The sequence below is a fragment of the Pezoporus wallicus genome, unplaced genomic scaffold, assembly GCF_028554395.1.
Source record: "Pezoporus wallicus isolate ANWC-B61680 ecotype Strahan unplaced genomic scaffold, APGP_CSIRO_Pwel_v1 contig_5418, whole genome shotgun sequence".
Lineage (NCBI taxonomy): Eukaryota > Metazoa > Chordata > Aves > Psittaciformes > Psittacidae > Pezoporus > Pezoporus wallicus.
Genome location: NW_026640709.1, coordinates 1,958,117 through 1,978,854, shown reverse-complemented (window position 1 = coordinate 1,978,854; position 20,738 = coordinate 1,958,117). Strand labels below are relative to the sequence as shown.

At 37.6% G+C, this 20,738-nt stretch overlaps 1 protein-coding gene across 23 annotated transcripts in view; it reads left to right on the top strand.

Moving 5' to 3' along the window:
* The window catches only part of GPHN (gephyrin), a 304,336-nt gene that overhangs the window by 189,127 nt on the left and 94,471 nt on the right, over window positions 1-20,738 (top strand). For 14 of the 23 annotated variants that reach the window (XM_057420149.1, XM_057420166.1, XM_057420143.1 and 11 more), the window contains 4 exons: window positions 3,984-4,078; window positions 8,604-8,670; window positions 12,666-12,938; window positions 14,194-14,301. In XM_057420149.1, the coding sequence (XP_057276132.1) occupies window positions 3,984-4,078; window positions 8,604-8,670; window positions 12,666-12,938; window positions 14,194-14,301 (543 nt within the window). The remainder of the gene's footprint in view (window positions 1-3,983; window positions 4,079-8,603; window positions 8,671-12,665; window positions 12,939-14,193; window positions 14,302-20,738) is intronic. The other 9 variants (XM_057420165.1, XM_057420152.1, XM_057420160.1 and 6 more) reach the window with 1 other exon arrangement.

The window sequence follows — 20,738 nt, the reverse complement described above, 5'->3', positions numbered from 1 at the left end:
AATGTTCTTCCCAGTGTGATGGTGATTTCCATTCCTGAACACTGCTCATTTTAAGTCGTGCTATTTGGGGACATCCCAGCAGTGGTTTTTGTTGGGTGGTTGTTTTTTTTTTTTTACATGCATCCAGTCAGGCTGCAAATAGGAAAATGGGAAGCATTCTGCTGTTTGTAGAAGTCTGCCTGCAGTAATAAATGTAAGCATATGCATTTTGAAACAGTTATTTTTAGAAACTTCTGTCAAGGGCTGTACTGCCGTTTGGACTTCCTGCCCTTTCAGGTTTTGTTGCTTAGTCTATACATTTTTAATAATCACATTGCCTGCTAGCAGTGACATTTTGTGAAGGTCATTTTTCTTGTGAAGTTGGAAAGTGGACCGGAATTTTGTTGAAGGATTCCCTGAGCTGCAGGATTGTTGTTTATCGAACTGTCTTGCATCTTGTACTACCTTTGAAGCCTGTTTAGAATTTTAACTAATGATATCTTCAAAGTGTCATTATGCTCAAGGGCAAAAAAAAGAAATTTCAAAATGTACTTTATATTTAAAACCGGTTTTGAATAGCTTTGAAGCATGGTATTAGCTGAAAATAAATGGCATAGATATAAACTTACTATGTATGCATACACAGAGAATTCCATGTTTCACCAACTTTTTCATTGTCAGCAAAGTGTCCCTTCACCATCGCAATGCCTTTTTCTTCTGTACTGTAAAAATCATCACGTCATAGAATCATAGAATAGTTAGGGTTGGAAAGAACCTTAAGATCATCTAGTTCCAACCCCCCTGCTGTGGGCAGGGACACCTTACACTAAATCATATCACCCAAGGCCTCGTCCAACCTGGTCTTGAACACTGCCAGGGATGGAGCATTCACAACCTCCCTGGGCAACCCATTCCAGTGCCTCACCACCCTGACAGGAAAGAATTTCTTCCTTATATCCAATCTAAACTTCCCCTGTTTAAGTTTTAACCCGTTACCCCTTGTCCTGTCACTACAGTCTCTAATGAAGAGTCCATCCCCAGCATCCCTATAGGCCCCCTTCAGATACTGGAAGGCTGCTATGAGGTCTCCACGCAGCCTTCTCTTCTCCAGGCTGAACAGCTCCAACTTCCTCAGCCTGTCTTCATACGGGAGGCGCTCCAGTCCCCTGATCATCCTTGTGGCCCTCCTCTGGACTTGTTCCAACAGTTCCATGTCCTTTTTATGTTGAGGACACCAGAACTGCACACAATACTCCAGGTGAGGTCTCACAAGATCAGAGTAGAGGGGCAGGATCACCTCCTTCGACCTGCTGGTCACGCTCCTTTTGATGCAGCCCAGGATACGGTTGGCTTTCTGGGCTGCAAGCACACACTGCCGGCTCATGTTCATTTTCTCATCGACCAGCACCCCCAAGTCCTTCTCCGCAGGGCTGCTCTGAATCTCTTCTCTGCCCAACCTGTAGCTGTGCCTGGGATTGCTCCGACCCAGGTGTAGGACCTTGCACTTGGCATGGTTAAACTTCATGAGGCTGGCATCAGCCCACCTCACAAGTGTGTCGAGGTCCCTCTGGACGGCATTCCTTCCCTCCGGGGTATCAACCGAACCACACAGCTTGGTGTCATCGGCAAACTTGCTGAGGGCGCACTCAATCCCACTGTCCATGTCACCAACAAAGATGTTGAACAAGACCAGTCCCAACACCGATCCCTGAGGGACACCACTCGTTACTGGTCTCCAAATGGGCATTGAGCCATTGACCACAACTCTTTGCGTGTGGCCATCCAGCCAGTTCTTTATCCACCGAGTGGTCCATCCATCAAATTGATGTCTCTCCAATTTAGAGACAAGGATGTCGTGTGGGACGGTGTCAAATGCTTTGCACAAATCCAGGCAGATGACATCAGCTGCTCTACCCCTGTCCATCAGTTCTGTAGCCCCATCATAGAAGGCCACCAAATTGGTCAGGCAGGATTTCCCCTTAGCGAAGCCATGCTGGCTGTCACCAAGCACCTTGTTGTTTTTCATGTGCCTTAGCATGCCTTCCAGGAGAATCTGCTCCAAGATTTTGCCAGGGACAGAGGTGAGACTGACTGGTCTGTAATTCCCCCAGTCATCCATTTTCCCCTTCTTGAAAATGGGGGTTATATTTCCCTTTTTCCAGTCATCGGGAACTTCACCTCACTGCCATGATTTCTCAAATATGATGGCCAGCAGCTTCGCAACTTCATTTGCCAGCTCCTTCACAACCCGTGGATGGATCTGTGAATAGCATTAAGAATTTTTAATGTGATTGATAATTTAATACATCAGCAGGTATCTTTAGACAATCTCCCTCAGTAGAGAGGTTTTAGTTACATCATTACTAGCCTGCTTCTTCTCATTCCCCTGTGTAGAAATACAGACACTGGGTTGTATTTATATGCCTTTTCAATTTCTGAGTAGAGGATGGCATATAGTAAAACTGACATGCTGTGCTTGAAATAAAAGAGGCTGTGGTGTCAGCTACTGAACTAAAATCGCTTGGTTTTGTAAGAACCAAAGTTCCTGAGTCCCACAACTGAGCATGTATCAAGTTAGCTTGTTAATTAAAGATCTGAAGGTTTACTAGGTGTCTGTAATACTCCTTTAAAACATGACATGCTCCTTTAAAACATGGCATACTTCTTTAAAACATGTTAAATGTTAATGACAGTGTTTGAGAATATGGCCCCTTGAGTATCTGTACTGTTCAGAGGTATTTTTTTCCTGTTTTATTTATTACTTCCTATAAGTGTTTTAGCTGTATGGCTAGTATAGGACTTCTGGAACCTTTTCATAGGTGTGCAGTTCTCTATGATTTAGTTTTTGTACTTTTAAACTAGTAAAAATGCAAAGATGTGATTTTTAATATTTCTCACAAAATAATTTGTCTAGTTTTCTTCTTTTTCTTTTTTTTTTTTTGCCATATCAAACTGCCAATAAAATTTAGGTTATTGAGTGTCCTTATATTTCTCTTTTCTCTTTCTATTTTGATAGCTGTACCATCAAAGCATTGTAGTTTGGCTGGATGTTTTACAATGGATTTCACAGTTTTATGAACATTGCTAACATTATAGTTGTGCCAAATAACTTAGAATCTTGTTTCAGAACATGAAACAAGATGATCCACTGAACAACAGCTACTGTGAGGGAAATTAAGAGAGGTAGGATTGTACCCTACTTTTGAAGTGTTACATCCTAACTAAAGGTAGAGCCTTGGAAACTGGGCAGATTGTGCGTTTGAGAGAATTTGTGTTAGGAACTAAGAAGGCCGTGCACATCCCAGAAAAATAATTTCCTATCTGATTCCCTGTGTGAAAAAAGGGACTAAAAAGACAAGAATTTTCAGACTCTGTTTCCAGGCTTCTCAATGCCCACTGTATACGGACCGCTTGTGAATAAAAGCCCCCAGCCTGTTTGGAACTGCTGTTTTGCTGACATGATCAAAAGGGAAGGCCTCAGCCTCTGGCCATTATCATTACCATTTTACTGTTTTCCTGCCTGCCTGCTACATGGGCTTCCCTTTGCAAATTTTTTTTTCTGTCTTCTGCACAGACTGATTCACCCTTCTCATGCCTGGGAAAATTTCAGTGGGAAAATGCACGAGAACGATGAGGAAGGCAGTTACATTGGTCTTTTCTTTGCTTATTCACAAACATTATTTCCTTTCTGTTGGAGGGAGTTGTTATTTATGTGATGCTGGCTAACATTTCCTATATATATAGGGTGCTGACTTCTAACAGTTTCTATAGGAGTCTTTATAGTCTTTATAGGAGCTAACATGCTTCCTCCCAACCCCTTGTCTTTCCTATTTTACGGAACCAAGAGAAAATTCTTTAACGTATTTCGGTGTTGAGAATTTAGCAATGACATCTCTTGGCAGAAACAAAAAAAGAAGATATTCTTGCCCAAATTTTACCTGCTTTCATACTTTTCTTGTCCTTGTACTTCTTCGCTCACTTTGCTATTCAATCTCTGATTGCAGGCCACTAAAGAAGTAATAGAGCGAGAAGCCCCAGGGATGGCCCTGGCAATGCTGATGGGATCACTTAATGTAACTCCTCTGGGCATGCTCTCCAGGTAAGACCATTTCCTTCAAAATGCGAGGTGAACTATTTCCTTAGAAATACACATTGTTACGAAATGACAATGCGCAGATAACTGAAGGTTGTCACTGTTAACAAGTCTAGAAGTCTTAACTTCAGAGAAGGGCCACATTCCAAGAATGCTAATTGCATTCTTTAATTTAGTTCCCTTTGTTGTCTCCATTAAATTAGACTGTATCCCCCTGTATTTTCTGTGCCAGGTTATTTGTAATGTTGATGAATGCTGTTAAATTGCTGTCTTTTCATCCTAGAGCTGTGGCATTTTGGTGGTAAGTGAATTTCATCAAGTACTAAAATGTTTTGTTTAGCAAAACACCTTGATAAATACAAATGTATTGGTTTGATAATGCTTTTATTCCAATATCAGCAAAAGATCTCTTAGTATTTATCTCATGCTTTCAGATAAGTACTGTAACTCCTAGAGTTTGGTGTTTCCTACTAAATACTTAGTAACTGTTTCTCTGCCTGTTACTTCTTTTTCATCAGTGGCATCTCTTGTTATTGCGTATTCCTTTCTGGAGCTGATTTTTAGTTTATTCCTTTAATTTACCTCATTTTACATATGACAGACTTACTAATATCGATACGTGTCATAGAATTTAGTTTGTGCGTGAATGCTGTTTCAAGGTAAATAAGAAACAATGGCTGTTACAGGTTTTTGATTTCTTCTTGCGTAATGATGGTATAACAAGAAGATAATTATATAAAAAATAAGGAACTTCCAAATCTGCAGCTTTGTATCCAGATACTTTCTTTTTTTAAACGATATCTAGATAAGAGGTTTACTAATTCAACCAGGTATTTTAAAACTTTTCGTATCAGTTATGTATCTGAAAGGGCAACATTACCAAATTAACACCTTCAGATCTTGTCCAAATTAGCAGTTATTTTCATTTTCTTTAGCTGTTACAATTTTTTTTTATCATAGTTTGTGTTTACATGAAGGGAAAGGGTAATAGAATGCTACCATAAGGAGAGGAATGGTTAATTTTGCTGTTCTGTTTCTGATCAAGAAAAGGATTGCCATTTAGGTGACACTACCAAGTTTGATTTAGGACGCGGTGTGATCAGGATGTCTGCAAGAATGTTGTAATGGCGGTGGAACCAAAATGCTGGATTGTAACCTGACACTTCTGTACATATAGAAAGAAAATGCCCCTTAACCTGCAGCCACATCGAGTAGTAATTGATGACAGTGGTGGCAGATAACATTGCAGAGATACTGCATGTAATGGTATTAGGCCTTTTAAAATTTTCCAGGTAAAATCTTTACATCAGGCCTAAAAGCAATCAGCATGCAAAGGCCATTATTTTTGTGACGCTTTTCAGAACATAGAAGTTAAGTACACAAAAATTACAAAATTACAGCATTATGGTTTCAGTTCTGCGTGAACGCCCGTGTGTGATGATTACGTTTTTTTGTAGAATTTATCTGCAAATGCTTAAGGTGGAAGAAGGAAATTTACTTTTCTTTGTTTTGGTTGTCCTATGTGTACTCCTGTATCAGATTTAGTGCTCTTTATTCAGAATCTTCTCTGAATGCAGACTCATTCCTTTGAGATTTTTCTTACAGCATTTGTTATTTGCTCTAACATAGAAATTGTTAAGATATTTTTATAGAAAATTCTGCAAATTGAGGTAGTGTTGTAATCCCCCTTTACAATGAGAGCTAAGGTACACACTGAGAGGTCAAAAACAAACACTAATTTTAGGTGCACAGATTGAGAAATGGAGATCCTAATTTTTTCAGAGTAGTTAACATTAAATGTTACTTGTCCTAAGCTTGCCTCTCATTGACTTCATTTTGAAAAGAAGTTCTGATGGATAATTTTGTGTAATTCCTTTGACTTTTCAAAAAAGCAAAAGCAGAAGTTCTGTTATGCAACATTAAGCTGACACTTCTATAAATCACCTGCAGGCTTGGAAATGTTAGGTCAATCGTGTTGAATTTTATCACATGAATGTCTAAAAATTGTTATAAGTTACAGGCTGTCTTTTTGACTATGGGCCAGCATTAGGGAGTGGTGAGTTATTTTGTAGACTGGATTCACAGATGGCAAATGAGGGACAGTGAGACTCTCATAGTTTGGATTCAGTCCCAGGGTCCAGCAGGGAGTATCTTAGAGCATAGCAGACCTTTTTATGTGTTTCCTAAAAGTGTTTCCTTTTCTTCTCTGTGAGCTTCCAGAGTGATCCTTGTCCCAAAATTGCCTCTTCCCTTTACCCGAATCTTTACCTGTCAACTACCTGTGATGTGCTAGTCTTTATTGAAGATTTTTAAAGCACTCCTTGTCTCCTTGTCCTTCTACTTTTACCAGCATAGTTTCTTCCCAGGGAGATCCTGAGTTTTCTTCAGAGATCACAATCTCCATCCCTGCTTCTGCATCAGACCTGTATTTCTTTCCTCCTGCATCCATTTTTTTCTATTGCTTTCTTTCTCCTACATCCTGTGTTTCCTTCCACTCCCTTGCTTCTATTTGTATTCTTCTTTCTCAGGCTTTCGGGGTTTTTTTTGTAAAGTTTCTGTCCACTGGATCACAAGGCTGAGGAAAACATGAGGTCCACAGCATCTCCCTCAACTGTTCTGTATTTGGAGGAATGTCATCAATTAATCTCTCCAATTAGCCAGAATGAATGCACATTTTATGTGCATTATGCTAGGAGCATGGACAATAATTTTTGCAAGCCATGCAGTTCTTAAGTGCTTTTACTTAATTTTGCATGTTCTCTTGAGAAATTCTTGGCAGCTCCATTTCTGTCTTGAGTCACTAAATTTGATCATTGGCAGCTGAAATTTGTAGCTTTCAGGAGAATGGCTGCTGGTTTAGTCATTTTTTATTATTGGTTGGCTGTACTGGTCATTTAGCTTATAATGTTTGAAATTATTTGAAGCAGAATAAAAAAGCTAAGAAGATTATTAAAGGAACTATCTGCCAAACACAATTCCGCCTCATTTTAATTCCTTTGTGAATAATTTCTATTTATTTCCTTTATTTTGAATCTGACATAAACTGTATCCCATAAATGGGATTTGCTTGATTGAGTTTGTACTCTGTAAGTTTGGCTACTGCAACAAGAGTAAATGAGCATATTTCTTTAATTTAGGCTATTTTTGTATTTTACTAGTATTTCAGTATATATTCAATATATATTCCTCAACTACCTGGATCTCTTTCTTAACACACATGATATAGTGTCGAAGAAGTGAATATAGGAAAACAGAGGCTAGGAGTCATTCAGTAGTCAAGCTGCCAGTTAAAATGAGAGTTGTCTTCAAGCTGTCTTGACTGTGATATCGAAAGTTCGTATTGTGGCACAAAAAAGGTCTCTGTGTTATTTAACTGTAACCATTATGACAGCTGTCACTAAAATGCTTGCTACCATGCTAAAAAATGCCATGCTACCTATAAATTACATTAATCACTGAGAATTATTTGCATAAGAATAAATACAGGGAAGCTGGTTACCCCACAAACCATATCCCTTGGCTCAAAATTAGTTTTAATGCCCTATTAAGAAATTATTTACTCTTCTATTCTGTCTTCACTTACAGCTCCTGTTTTTGTTTGATAAAGAGATTGTTGTTACACAGTTTCTCTCAACTGTAGCCTCCATATCTCAGTGGTTTGGTTTTGTCCTTTTACTTTCTTCTTATCCTTATACCCAGGTCTGGGTTTTTCATCACTGGTTTTGTAAACAGTAGAGAAAAGCAAGGGGCACTCTTTACAACCTCAAGGCAAAGTCCAGTCATTTTAACTTACTTTTTTTTGAAAAACATTTAGCTAAAAGGAGGAAGAGGCAAACTCTAAACAACAGAAAGCATTCAGCAGTTGGATGTTCCAAGTTCAGCCCTGAATCAACACCAAACAAATTCCTGAAGGCAAAAAATAACATGAAATCTTCCATCTTTGATAGTCAGTTCCATCTTTTGGTGGGGGCAGGGGGAAGACTGTCAGGAGGAATTAGATATGAATTGCATAATTATGTGTGATTTTTGCTTGAGAATTACTTCCCTCTGTGCTTTTCTTACATGGTATCTCTAAAATAAAAAAAAAACCACAGTTTAATTAATGCAACCAGCATGACTTAGTAATTCTGCCTGGCAGGAGGAATAGGTTTTGACACCATCGATTACATTACAACGGAGCCATGTGTGTGAGTGGATCAGGACTATATCAAAGAGCCTATTAAGGAAACAACAGAATTACGGAAGCCACACAGATCTCAAAAAGGACAGAAATCTAGCCAGTGTTTATACTATCAATTAAATGTTAGTCTCTCAATTAAATGTTAGACTCTATCAACCTTATTTGATGCTTTTTCAGCTCAGCATTAACTGAGCTGTTCTATGCAGACATGGGTAATGGATATTTTTAGATGTTTTGTAAGTTTATAAATTCTGATGAATAGTAGAATTCATCCTGAAGGCTCCATTCTTGTTTCTACAGTGGAAAAAGCTGCATGCAGAAATTTCACTCTGGGTTTTCCTTTCTTTTCAGACCTGTGTGTGGAATCAGAGGGAAAACTCTCATAATTAATCTACCAGGTAGCAAGAAGGGGTCACAGGTAAGAAGTATTCTTACTGATCTGCTATTGAGGACCCATGATGAGTACTTCCCATTGTTAATGGTATAAAGTATCCACTACAACAGATTTTGCAAAAGTGAATTGAAATGCATATTCATATACCTGAATGCACCATAACTCTTAGGGTTGATGATACAATTCTGATCTGATTGAAGGTACTGTGTGACCAGGACAGCATTACGTGTAGTGCAGGAGAGTGCTCACTGTAAAGGTGCTAACAAAGATAGTCCCTTTAATGGTTCCTTACACTTCCTCCTTCTCTAGTCAGTCTGTACCTGATCCCCATGCTGTCTACAACTTCCAAGAAAGTATTCTTTTTCACACAGAAGAGGAAGACCTAGTGTATGGTAGAATATGCTGGAGTATGAAGAGCATTCCCAATTCTGGTCAGGAAGAAGGAAAAAACATAAATTTTAAGAGTTTAAGGACATTTTAGATCTTTTCGGATATGGATACCAGACTTTAAACCCTTAATACAGTCTGTTTTCTGTCTGTATTTTGCTTGGTTTGGACAGAGAAGTTAGGCTTTATGGTTTTATTCATGCATTCTGACTGTAGAGCTGAGAGAAACAGAATTAAACACCGGAAGGGATTTTTCTCTGTGTGTGTTAATAAGGCTTGATCATTCAGTGCTCTTTCTTCCTGTGTAGTTGTCTGACAGATCTAGAAAAAGGCCTTTTCCACACAAATGCTGATAAGCTGAGCAGTAGGCAGTACAATGTAATACAAAGCTGCTAAGGTAGATTTCCAGTCAAACATGAGAACACATTTCTTCAGGGCTCAGACTAGGTGAGTGGCCTTGTTTAAAAACATCTTTACCTCTGGCCTCTAACAAATGTGTACCTTGTAGTTTATCAGTGTCTTCTGAACCAGTAGTCCCCAATCACAGGAAAGACAGTTCTAATGTGTTTGGCAGCCCTGAAGTCACTGTTGCTTGAAAGACTTATGTTCAGAGATAAATAAAGAATGTTTATGTAGGCTGTCACCTGGAAGAGGAAGTGTTTTGAATACTATTATCTTAAGCAGCCATCACAAGTTTTCAGATATATTGTCTACATATTTCAGTTCCAGAGCTCTGTAAGCCCTCCTATGATTCGAACATTCCTAAGAGCCTTTTTAGGAAATATAATGAGACTCTGTAATTGAAAAGAAATTTAAAAGCCTTCAAAACATGCAACAAGCATGGTGGGGCAGGTGTATACCTACTTGAAGGTCTTCCAGTTGTGAGTGGGAAGTCAGATATATGTACACAAATTTAACCTAGCAGTGAGCCCCACATCTTGGAGAACTAGTGCACCTGTAAGAATATTTTTCAGAAGCTAATACTTTTTGTTGGGTTATGAAAGAGATAAGATAGCTTTCAATCTCTAATGGTTTCTGTTAAGTAGCACTCCTAACATGGTAGGTACAGAAAAAAAATTGTCATTTTCTGCCCTGAGGGTCTCAGACTGTGAAGATAGGTAAATTGTAGAAAGAGGGTAAGGAAAACAAGTGAAAAAACGTTAATAAGTATTTCAACAATAGTTTGATAAGTCATAAAAAAGGTAATTTTGTTGGAAAATAGTCATATGATTTCATTATACAAGCAAGATTTTTATAAACTGATGATTTACTTGTTCCTGTCATGATACTCTGTTCTGTCACAATTTATTTTAATATGAGGCACCTTTAAAAGTATCAGATTTCAGCAAAAATTTTTAAGATGAATAGAGTGAAAATTGTTCCATAGCAGGCTGGATCTCAGAAACCAAATAGGACAAACTCTTACAAGGAATCTTTCTCATTTCTCTGTTTTATGACTTGCTAATTTCCTTTCCATCATATTAATACAATCATATAAGAAGCTTATTTAAAGCAATGAAATTGCAGCAATATACAGATTCCATTAATAAAATATTAAAATACTAATAGAAAATGGCAGCAGTGTAAATGTTCCATCTCAAAAATGGGCATAATGCATACCAAACATGTTCTCCCCAGAGAGTGTGTGGCATGCACACTGAATCAAGATCTGTTGTTCTGGCCAGTTTTCTTTTCTTTTAGCCTTGCAAAAGGTATTTTATGTTATAAAAGAGAGTAAAGTGTGGAATTACTAGATTTCATGGAAATTTTGGGGTCTATAACAATTTTTCACAATAGTACTAAGAATTGCCTAAAACAATGACTTTTTACAAAATGAGCTTTGGAGTAGTTACTGGGAACCTGTTCATCAACAGTCAAGCCCACAAGGCTTTATTTCAGTGGCAGTAGGGGAGCAAGCTTCTCTGAAAAATCAGTCCTTAATTACCTTTTCATTATTATTGGTCAGTTCACTGATTTTTGTCTTTGTTTACCACTCACTTGAAGTTTGCTTTTTCACTGAAGTAATGATGGTTGTATGCTTCAGCACTTTAAACCATTTAAAAAATAGTATTGTAGAGACGCAAAAACTCTGAGGTTTACAGTTACATTAGAAGCTATAATTATTATGCTTGCAAATATATTTTAGTATATATTCATTATGTACAGCATCCTATGTTAATCTAGTTTGCCATCAACTTTTCATTATACTTAAAGGAGCAACCAAAAGGTGGGATCTTATTCTGAAGCTTTGAGGGAATAGTGTGAGTCGTAGTTTTGTCTTACACAGTGGCTTATATAAACTCTAGTGATTTCTGATGGATGGTATGCTCTGTATCTTGTTTACATAGGCATTTTTTTTAAATATTTGTTACAGCATCTATTTATAAAATGTTTATTGTTTTTTATTTTCTGGATTCTCTGAAATGTTGAAATAAATTTTAAAAAGTCTTCCTTATGCTTGAAACAAAACTGGAAATGAAGTACAGCAAAAGGAATAACGTCAGCTTTCTTTGTCGACTTGTATGTTCCCTAACTGCACTGCCATGGAAATTCGTTCTTGTGATCCTGCCATCATTTTCAAATAATGTAATGTTTCTATTCGGTCTGCTCAAATTACATGAAGAAAACTTTTTACAGAGGCGCCTGGGAGACAATAGTCTTAAAATGAAGAAGGTAGCTTCCAGCTTGATAAAAAGACAAGCAACTGAAAAAAACAAAATTCATTTTGAGGGTAATTAAGTGTTAGAACAGGTTGTCAGGAGTGGTTGTGGAGTCTCTGTTCTTGGATTTTTTTCAGGACTTTACTGAGCAAATCCCTAAGCAACCTGTCTGAATTTCATATTGACGCTGATCTGAGTAGGAGCCTGCAGTTTGTGATGTCCTGAGGTTCCCCTTTGATTTGATGAAATACTAGCATATTTTAGCAGCAAAGGTAGCTGTCTATAAGTATGCCCATTAAAGAAGAGCAGTTACACAGTGTCTACAGTTTTACTTTCTCCAGCCATACAAAATAAACATCGTTCTAATTATTTTTAAGATCACAGAGCAAGGAGAGCTTTGAAAAATAGATTATTTATGAGCAATTGTTTCTGAGTTATGTAAAATTATAATTAGTGTATTTTGTCATTCTTCCAGTATATAGGATAAGTCCATGAATAAAAAAGGATGTAATTACATGAAAGTATAATTATGGAAACCCTTATGAATTGTTCTCTAATTGTGAAGGAACGTAATAGGAATGGTATGAAGCTAATACCCCTGCAGGGATAGAGTTAATGTTTTTATTCTGCATTTGTGTAGCATTCTGCCAGCTGCCATCTACTGGTTTTTGTGTTATGTATTCATGAAAATTTAAGTCTTGTTTTCTGAAGGTTTTATCCAATATTAGCTTAATTACAGTAGCCCCGTTGTACTTTAAAAAGGCAAAAATATATAGTATAGTCCCCAGTTTTGGTTCTGAGTTTTATTTTGCCCTCTGTGAGCATTTAAGTATAAGGCATTTACGGTTTTATTTATGATTTGGTGAGAAGGTGCATCTAAATCCCAAATACATTCTAAGAGTAAATCTGAAAAATTCCTATTTACTTCTGCAGGTAAATTCTCATAGACATTTCTCTTCTTGTTGTGTGTAGGAATGCTTTCAGTTTATACTGCCAGCCCTACCTCACGCCATTGATCTTTTGCGGGATGCCATTGTAAAAGTAAAGGAGGTACATGATGAGCTTGAAGATCTACCTTCACCACCACCTCCTCTTTCTCCTCCTCCAACCACCAGCCCTCACAAGCAGACAGAAGACAAAGGAGTACAATGTGAGGAAGAAGAGGAAGAGAAGAAGGATAGTGGAGTTGCCTCAACAGAGGACAGTTCTTCTTCGCATATAACAGCAGCAGCCATTGCAGCTAAGGTGAGTCTGGCTTGTTTCCCTGAGAGACCCTTTAGTTTCTGTCTCAGGAACTTTCCACCAATCTGCATGTTAAGGCTATACGCTGATGTCTGTGTGGTCAAACATATATATTTTAGGTATGTCCTGTCGAAATACCGCTTCGTAATAATATATGAATCCTGTTTCAGTAGATGATTTCAGATTTCAGTGGGAGATGTATTGTTTATTATCTTGATGATACCATGCATTTTTATTATAACATTTTGATGTGACAGACTATTTTTAGTGAGGTTTTTTTTTTTTTTTTATTCAAACTACATGCCTGAACATGTTAAGTCCAACAAATGGCATACTAAGGAATCACAACAGGATTTCTTAAACCATGATATCTATTTTGAAAAGAAAATGTTGGTTTCTAAAAACATTGATAAAAAGTAGGGCATATAGGTAGCAAGTTAAGTAATAAGCTATCCAGACTACTGTATGCTGGTTTGCATATCCACATAAGAGATGTGAAATCCTGCCACAAAACTAAGTATCATCACATTGTCTTGATAGCCTTGCTTTAACCAGCAATTCATAGATCAACATAACTCAAACCAAAATAATAAATTTGAGACTACAAAAGGAAAAAAATCAGATAACACTTGCAAATCATTTGAGTTGAAATTTTAAATGTTTTCCAAAGAAATATCATATTATTTGAAGTAATATATGTGTACCTCAGTTTTGTCTTCAGTCTTCAAATGAAAAGACAATATATTCCTATGTATCTGGCAAGGTTTTTTCCTAAACTGCTTTATTCTATATTTACTCCACAAATTGTGCTTTTAATTCCTATTATGAGAATTAAAAGTCTGAGTGACTCAAAATTATATTAAACATTTTCTAAATCAGAGCAGCAACATTCTAACTCCAGAAATGTGAATTCAGGTCTGAGACATCTTGGCATTTCTAAGACAGCTGCAGCTGGAGATCATCTCCTCATGTACAGAAAATCCTGATTACATATATCTTTACAGGGATGAATTAAGGTAATTATTACTTGAAAGTTTCAGGTTTTATTAATGCGAATTGAAAATATCCTAATTTCCTTTGATATAGGCAAAAGTAAATAATATGCGCCATTTTTAAATGATCTAAACTGGCTGTGTTCATACGAGCTTGCCATTTCAGTGTCACACTTGTTTTTACCTCATTTCTTTTCAGTCATTTGCTTGTATAGTTTCATGTTTTCCTGTCACTGTATTCATAGCTGTTATGTGTTGTGCATTAGAAACATCCATCCTACACCAGTTCAGCTGTTATCATGGCAAAAGGTGAACAGCCCATCCCTGGTCTCATCAGTTATTGCCATCACGCAGCAGGCAGTGCAGAAGAACTGGTAAGAGACACTTCCAAGAGGCTTTTGCACTAACCATAGCTAAAAATACACTGCCTGACTCCTAGTCTCCTGTGTGAGCAGATAGTGTTATTTATTTTCTTCTAACCAAGACACATCAGTGCTATCATTTAGAGAACATGCTACAGAAAATACTCTGTTTGATACAGGGCTAAACAAGGTAAAGTTTATGCACATTGTCAGTTTGAATAATTTGACTGCTGAATTATTTCTATAAAGCCTTTTTCTGATTTGTCATCGGCTTTGTCATCAAATAGACTCAATAACTGAATGTAATTAAAATAATCCCCTAAAAATTACTGCTTTAAGGCTATGAAATTTTGGAAGCTTTTTCCCCTTCTTTTGCTTTGCTTTGCTTTGCTCTCAGTATTTTGTTTGTCATCATAATATGGCATTTACACTGGGTATTCGTAGTTTGTTTTCATCACTTGCAGTTTCTCCCTTACTTTTGTGGTCTGTTTCAAAGTAGAATTTCTCAAAAACAGAAGAAAAAAATTGAGGAGTCAGGATTCAGTAGACTTATAGTAAATTACTGGATTTTAGGAATAGTAGGCAATCATTGGTTAGAAATTACTTAGTTTATTACAACCCAGAGGTTATAACTTGGGCTCTAACAAAATATAATATTTGTTATATTTGTGCCAAAGGCTTAGTCTAGGCTTGAATCAAGACAGAATAATGACTACAGTATCATCAGGAATGGAACATAATTTAGTGTATTCATAACTGAATACATTATAAATGTAGATTAGAGTAGATTTCATTATAACTGTAGATTAGAGAAAACTAAAGAAGGCAGTTGGCCTAGGGAGAGTTGTCTGACTTGTTCATCCCATCTCAGCCAGCAAATGGTGTGTAAGTTCTTGTGACAATGTCACTACATTTGATCACCAGAGGCTGCGCTTTCTTGTTCCCTTAGGCAAATAGTAATTTAAACCATCACTCAAATAGTGTCACACCTCTGTATTTAAAACATGATGACTATGTCTCTTGAAAAGTGACTTAAGAACTGTGAAGGCATTGAAGTTCACATACGTGATGACAAAGTTGTATATGTATACATACACACACATCTATTACAATAGTTTTATTTTTTTGAGTTGAGGTTACTAAACTACAATTTGCACCGTATTCTTCAGTATGAGTAGAACAGTGAATTCAGTCTCTGATGTATGCTGTTAAGCTGTCATCCAGGCTTCTCTGTCCTTTTGCAATTACTCTTAAGCTATTGTTTTATGCAATCTATAATCTAATTCATATCTTCAAACCCAGAGCTGGAAGTGGCTAGTTTTTCAGAAAGTTGTTGGGTGTTTTTAAGCTGTCATTTCTGTATGTTTTAAAGGCATTTTTGCTCTTGTATAACATTCATAGTAATTACCATCTAAAGCTTGTTTTCTTAGTACCTCAACAGCACTGTCAATCTTTGTTCCAGTCCTGAGCAAAAGAGACTACATCTCATATCTTTTCCATTTCTCACTCCTTGTCAACACTTAGTTCTCTATTTTGAAAATACAAATATTTAAACCAATATAAAAGTACTTCTGGAAAGGTAGTATCAGATAAAAACTGTAGAAGCAATGACTGATGGATGTGTGGGATATCTTTCTCTGTCACTTCGTTTCTCATTAATTTCTTTCTCTGTCACTGTGTTACACCAGGTTTTCCACTCCACCTAGTGCAAACAGAAGCTGTTTTCACTGACCTTAGAGTTTTGGTTTACTCTAGTTAGAGTTTTGAGACCTCTACCCTCTATTAAATTTGTGTGAAACTGGAAAATGAGCTGAAAAATTTTAGGGGGAGATACCATAAATAGTCAGGATGTGACTTTGTCGAAGTTTATTATCTCAAATTTGATAGTATTCATACCCTTGTTTATTGAAGATTTCAATAAATTCAGAAATTTCTCATGGGTTTATCAAGGTCTTTAATGGTATTAACAAGAAGTATCCTTGATTAGAGACTTAAATTGCTTAAATTTAATTTTAAAGGAAAATCTTACTAAATGTAGGTGAGAAAAATGAGACTTTCCCCATATCATATGCATAGGAGCACAAATCATTCCATTGTCCCTTTCACCTAATGAACAGTAGATATCCATTATATTTTTTGTATATTTGTGTTCATGCAGTATATTTATTAGCACCTTCTCTGAAATCAGCAAGTTGTAGGTTTAATGAGAATATTAATACTGGATTTATAATACAACACACTGTCATATTAGAGAAATTAAACTCTTGGAAGTAAAATTTTTTAGTGTAAACTAACTTAATTCTCTCAGTGAGATTTTGTGTCTGTGAAAGCTAGCAAGGTGAAACTTAGAGTTCTAGATTGGTTTATATATGGATTAGTTTATGACAATTGTCTTTTCTGTAAAGGTAGAGATTAGGGAATAATTCCCCTTAAAATTAAATGTCTGTAATAGCTTTTTCCCTTTGTCTTCAGCTTCCTTTTCTGATTGGTATCCTGGCTGAAATTTTACTTAGATTTTAATTTACTCAAGGCAAAAATCAGTACTTCACACGCAATTCAGTGCAGACTGGAATTGGCCTAGTCACTTTGTTGAGAGAGTTTTTTGCTCTGGAAAAGGTAATATCAGATAAAATTTTAGAAGCAGTGATTGACAGATGGTGGGTAGAAAAAAAAAACAGTTACTTGGCAGAAGGGAATGAGACAATGTTACTCTAGAATAACCAGAGTAAACCCAGTGGACCAATACACAATCATACCAAGATGTATGCAACTTTTTGTCAGAGGAGGGTAAGAAAAAGGTGTCTTATTTGAAGACTTAAAACTGTTCTTTCTTTTATTGTGTCTTTTTTTTTTTTAATGCCTTTAGCAAAATGTAATTTTTTGCTGCATTGTCCTTAGTCACGGAGATTAAAAGGAAGCATTCAAATTTATAGATAGCATTGGAGCTCTGCCAATATAAAACTTCTGGATTTTGGTCTTTTTTCTTGTGTTTAACATATTTAAGATGGGATTTCAGGAGAAAAAGAGAGCAAATGGGAAATGGTGTTTCTGACTACAAACTGTTTGCGTGATAAGAATATCATTGTTCTTGTTTACCTCTATTTACTCCTGTTCAAAATACACCTCTAAGATGCCACTTGCAAATCAAGACTACTCCAAATAGGGGCCAGTTATGCACTGTTTCTGGATAGGATGATATCCTCAGCATAATAGTCCATAGAGAAGAGAAACTTCGTCTGACTTCATAATTTATAATGGAAACTGAAGCAGAAGGTACTTAGCCTTGAAAAATCCTGAGAAAAGTTGGGTTTTTTTCAAATGCTGACAGAAATTGACTGGTGAAGAATACTTTCAGTGTAGAAACACAGTAGTAGAGCAGAATGCAGGGAGCTGTTGGTACACTGAGAGCAAGATCATTTTCCACACAACTTATAAACAGGTTATAAACATGAGAAACTCTAAAGTGTGGAAGAGAGTTTGCAGTAAAATAAGATCCTCTAGGTATAACCCAGTATCTCTAAGTCAAGGTTGCTAAGTTAGACATGCTCATTATTTCTAGATAGGAATCAAGGAAGTTGGGGGGGGGAAATTATATAAAAGAGCAGTATTATATGACTTGAGTCTTAAGATTTGTCATTTTAACTCCACAGTGATAAGCAACAAAGCTGTCAATATCTTATCACTGGTCCTAAGGATGCAACAGATTTTAAAATCTATGATTCAAGCTTGTTCCTGGAAGGAGGGTAGTTTTCAGTGGCTTCTATTTGTGCTAAAGCCCCGCTAGACAAGAATGTTCAAAATGCCTCGATGCACACGGGGTCCTGCATCTCCATTATAAAAATGAAAAAATAAAATCCTGGCCAGAAATGTCCAATGTTAGTGGTTTGACTTGTCACTGGATCTTCATCTCTTGCTTCTTTTTATTGTCTGCTACTGCCATTTCCCCCGAATATGGGCTTCTTTTGGTGGTTCTCTTGGAACTTGAGCATTCTTAAGTGAGCTAAGAAACTCTTAATGAGGAGAAAGATCTTAAAATATGTTTGTATATATTCCTTCAAAGATCTGAATTTTGACATTTCCTAGTCTGTTGTAGTAGAAAAGTGAATTGCAAGAAGTAAGAGCAATCTGATCTGGTAGAAGTGCTGCCTCTGAAAAAAGAAGAGGTTAAAATTATGAAAATAAAATTAGAATAAGCCTTTGCAGAGAGTGTGCTATAGAGGAATATCTGCTGCATTTTGTGTTGCAGAACTAATGGTAGAGATCAGTTCTGTTACCTGAGGTATTTATCATTTGTATGTCTTACCATTTTACACACAAAAAATTCTAAAAATATTGACTATGTTAAACTAGCAATGTAGTCAGTTATAAAGCTGGTGAGATATCTGCATTACTGGGGCCAAATGCTGCAGTAATAAGATGCAACAGACTTTCTTAGACTTGTATTAATGCTAAGAAAAGCTCTATTCCTAAATGCATTCTTCTGCCTCACTTCTTTGGAACTGGTGATAAAACTGAACAGGAGAAACAGAAGATAAAAAACAATGATAGATTCACTTTTGTAACAGAAAATAAGACCATTTTCTCACTGTTCTAAGATGGTGTAATTGCATTTATTTAAGTTGCTTAATAATACCAGCTAAGGGATCTGTCCCTAAAATTCCAGCTTAGAAGTAGATTTGTAGAATCATAGAATAGTTTGGGTTGGAAGGAACCTTTAAAGGCCATTTAGTCCACAACTCCCAACAATAAGCAGGGACATCTACAACTATATCAGATTACGGAGAGTCCTTTCCAACCTGACCGTGAATGTTTCCAAGGATGAGGCATCTACCACCTCTCCAGGCAACCAATTCCACTGAGCACCCTATTGTAAATAATTTCTTCCTTCTATCTAGTCTAAATCTACTCTTAGTTTAAAACCATTACTCCTCATCCTATTGCAGCTAGCTCTACTAAAAATTTTGTCACCATCTTTCTTATAAGCCCAAGTTAAGTACTGAAAGGCCCCAGTAAGGTCTTCTTGAAGTCTTCTCTTCTCTGGGCTGAATGACCCCAACTCCCAGCCTTTCCTTGCAGGAGAGCTGTTCCATCCCTCTAATCATTTTTGTGACCCTCCTCTGGACCTGCTCCAAGTCCAAATCTTTCCTGTACTGAGGACTCTAGAGCTGGATATTGTACTCCAGGTGGAATCCCACTAGAGCAGAATAGGGGGGCAGAATCACCTCCCTCAAATGCTGGCCACACTCCTTTGGATGCACCCCAGGGGATGGTTGGCTTTCTGGGCTACAGGCACACACTGCCGGCTTAAGTCCAATCTTTCATCCACCAGTATCCTCAAGTCCTTCTGTCAGGGCTGCTCTCAGTCCCTTCATTCCCCAGCCTGTATTGCTGCCAGGGGTTACCCTAACCCAGGTGCAGGGTCTTGCACTTGGCCTTGTTGAATCTCGTGAGATTCACATGGGCCCACGACTCAAGCTTGTCCAGGTCCCTCTGGATGGAATCCGATCCTTCAGGCATGTCAGCTGCGCCACTCAGCTTGATGTCATCTGCAGACTTGTTGAGGGTGCCCTTGATCCCGCTGTCTATGTCATTGATGAAGATATTGAACATTATTGGTCACAGTATGGACCTCTGAGGGACACCATTTGTCACCAGTCTCCATATGGACATTGAGCTGTTAACCACTACCATCTGGATGCAAGCATACAATCAGTTCCTCATCTACTGCATATCAAATCCATCTCTCTAATTGAGAGAGAAGGATGTTGTGGGGGATCGTATCAAAGGCCTTGCAGGAATCCAGATAGAAAACATCTTTAGCTCTTCCCTTGTTCACTGATACAGTGAGCCTGTCATAGAAGGACACTAAATTGGTCAGGCAAGACTTGCCCTTGGTGAAGCCATTCTGGCTGTCTGAAATCACTTGCCTGTCCTTCTTGTACCTTTGCATCACTTCCAGGAGGATCTGTTCTGTGAGCTTCCCAGGCATAGAGGTAGGCTGAAAGGTCACTAATTCCCAGAGTCCTCCTATCTACCCTTTTTTAAAATGTGTGCAATATTTGCCCTTTTCCAGTCACCAGGGACCTCACCTGACTGCCGTGACTTTTTCATATATCGAGCGTGGCTTGGCAACTGTATCGGCCAATTTCCTCAGGACTCTGGGATGCATCTTTTCAGGTCCCATGGACGTATGCATGTACAGATTCCTTAGGTGGTCACAAACCTGGCATTCTCTTACAGAGGGAGGGACTTTGCTCCCCCGGTCCCTGTCTTGCAGTTCATCCACTCAAGAAGTGGGGGAAGAGAGGCTGCCAGTGAAGACTGAGGCAAAATGGTTTTGAGTACCTCAACCTTCTCATCTGTTGTTACCAGTTTGCCAGTTGTGTTCATCATAGGTGTAAACTTTCCTAGCTGGTCTTCCAATACATTATGTGAAGGAAAAACAAACA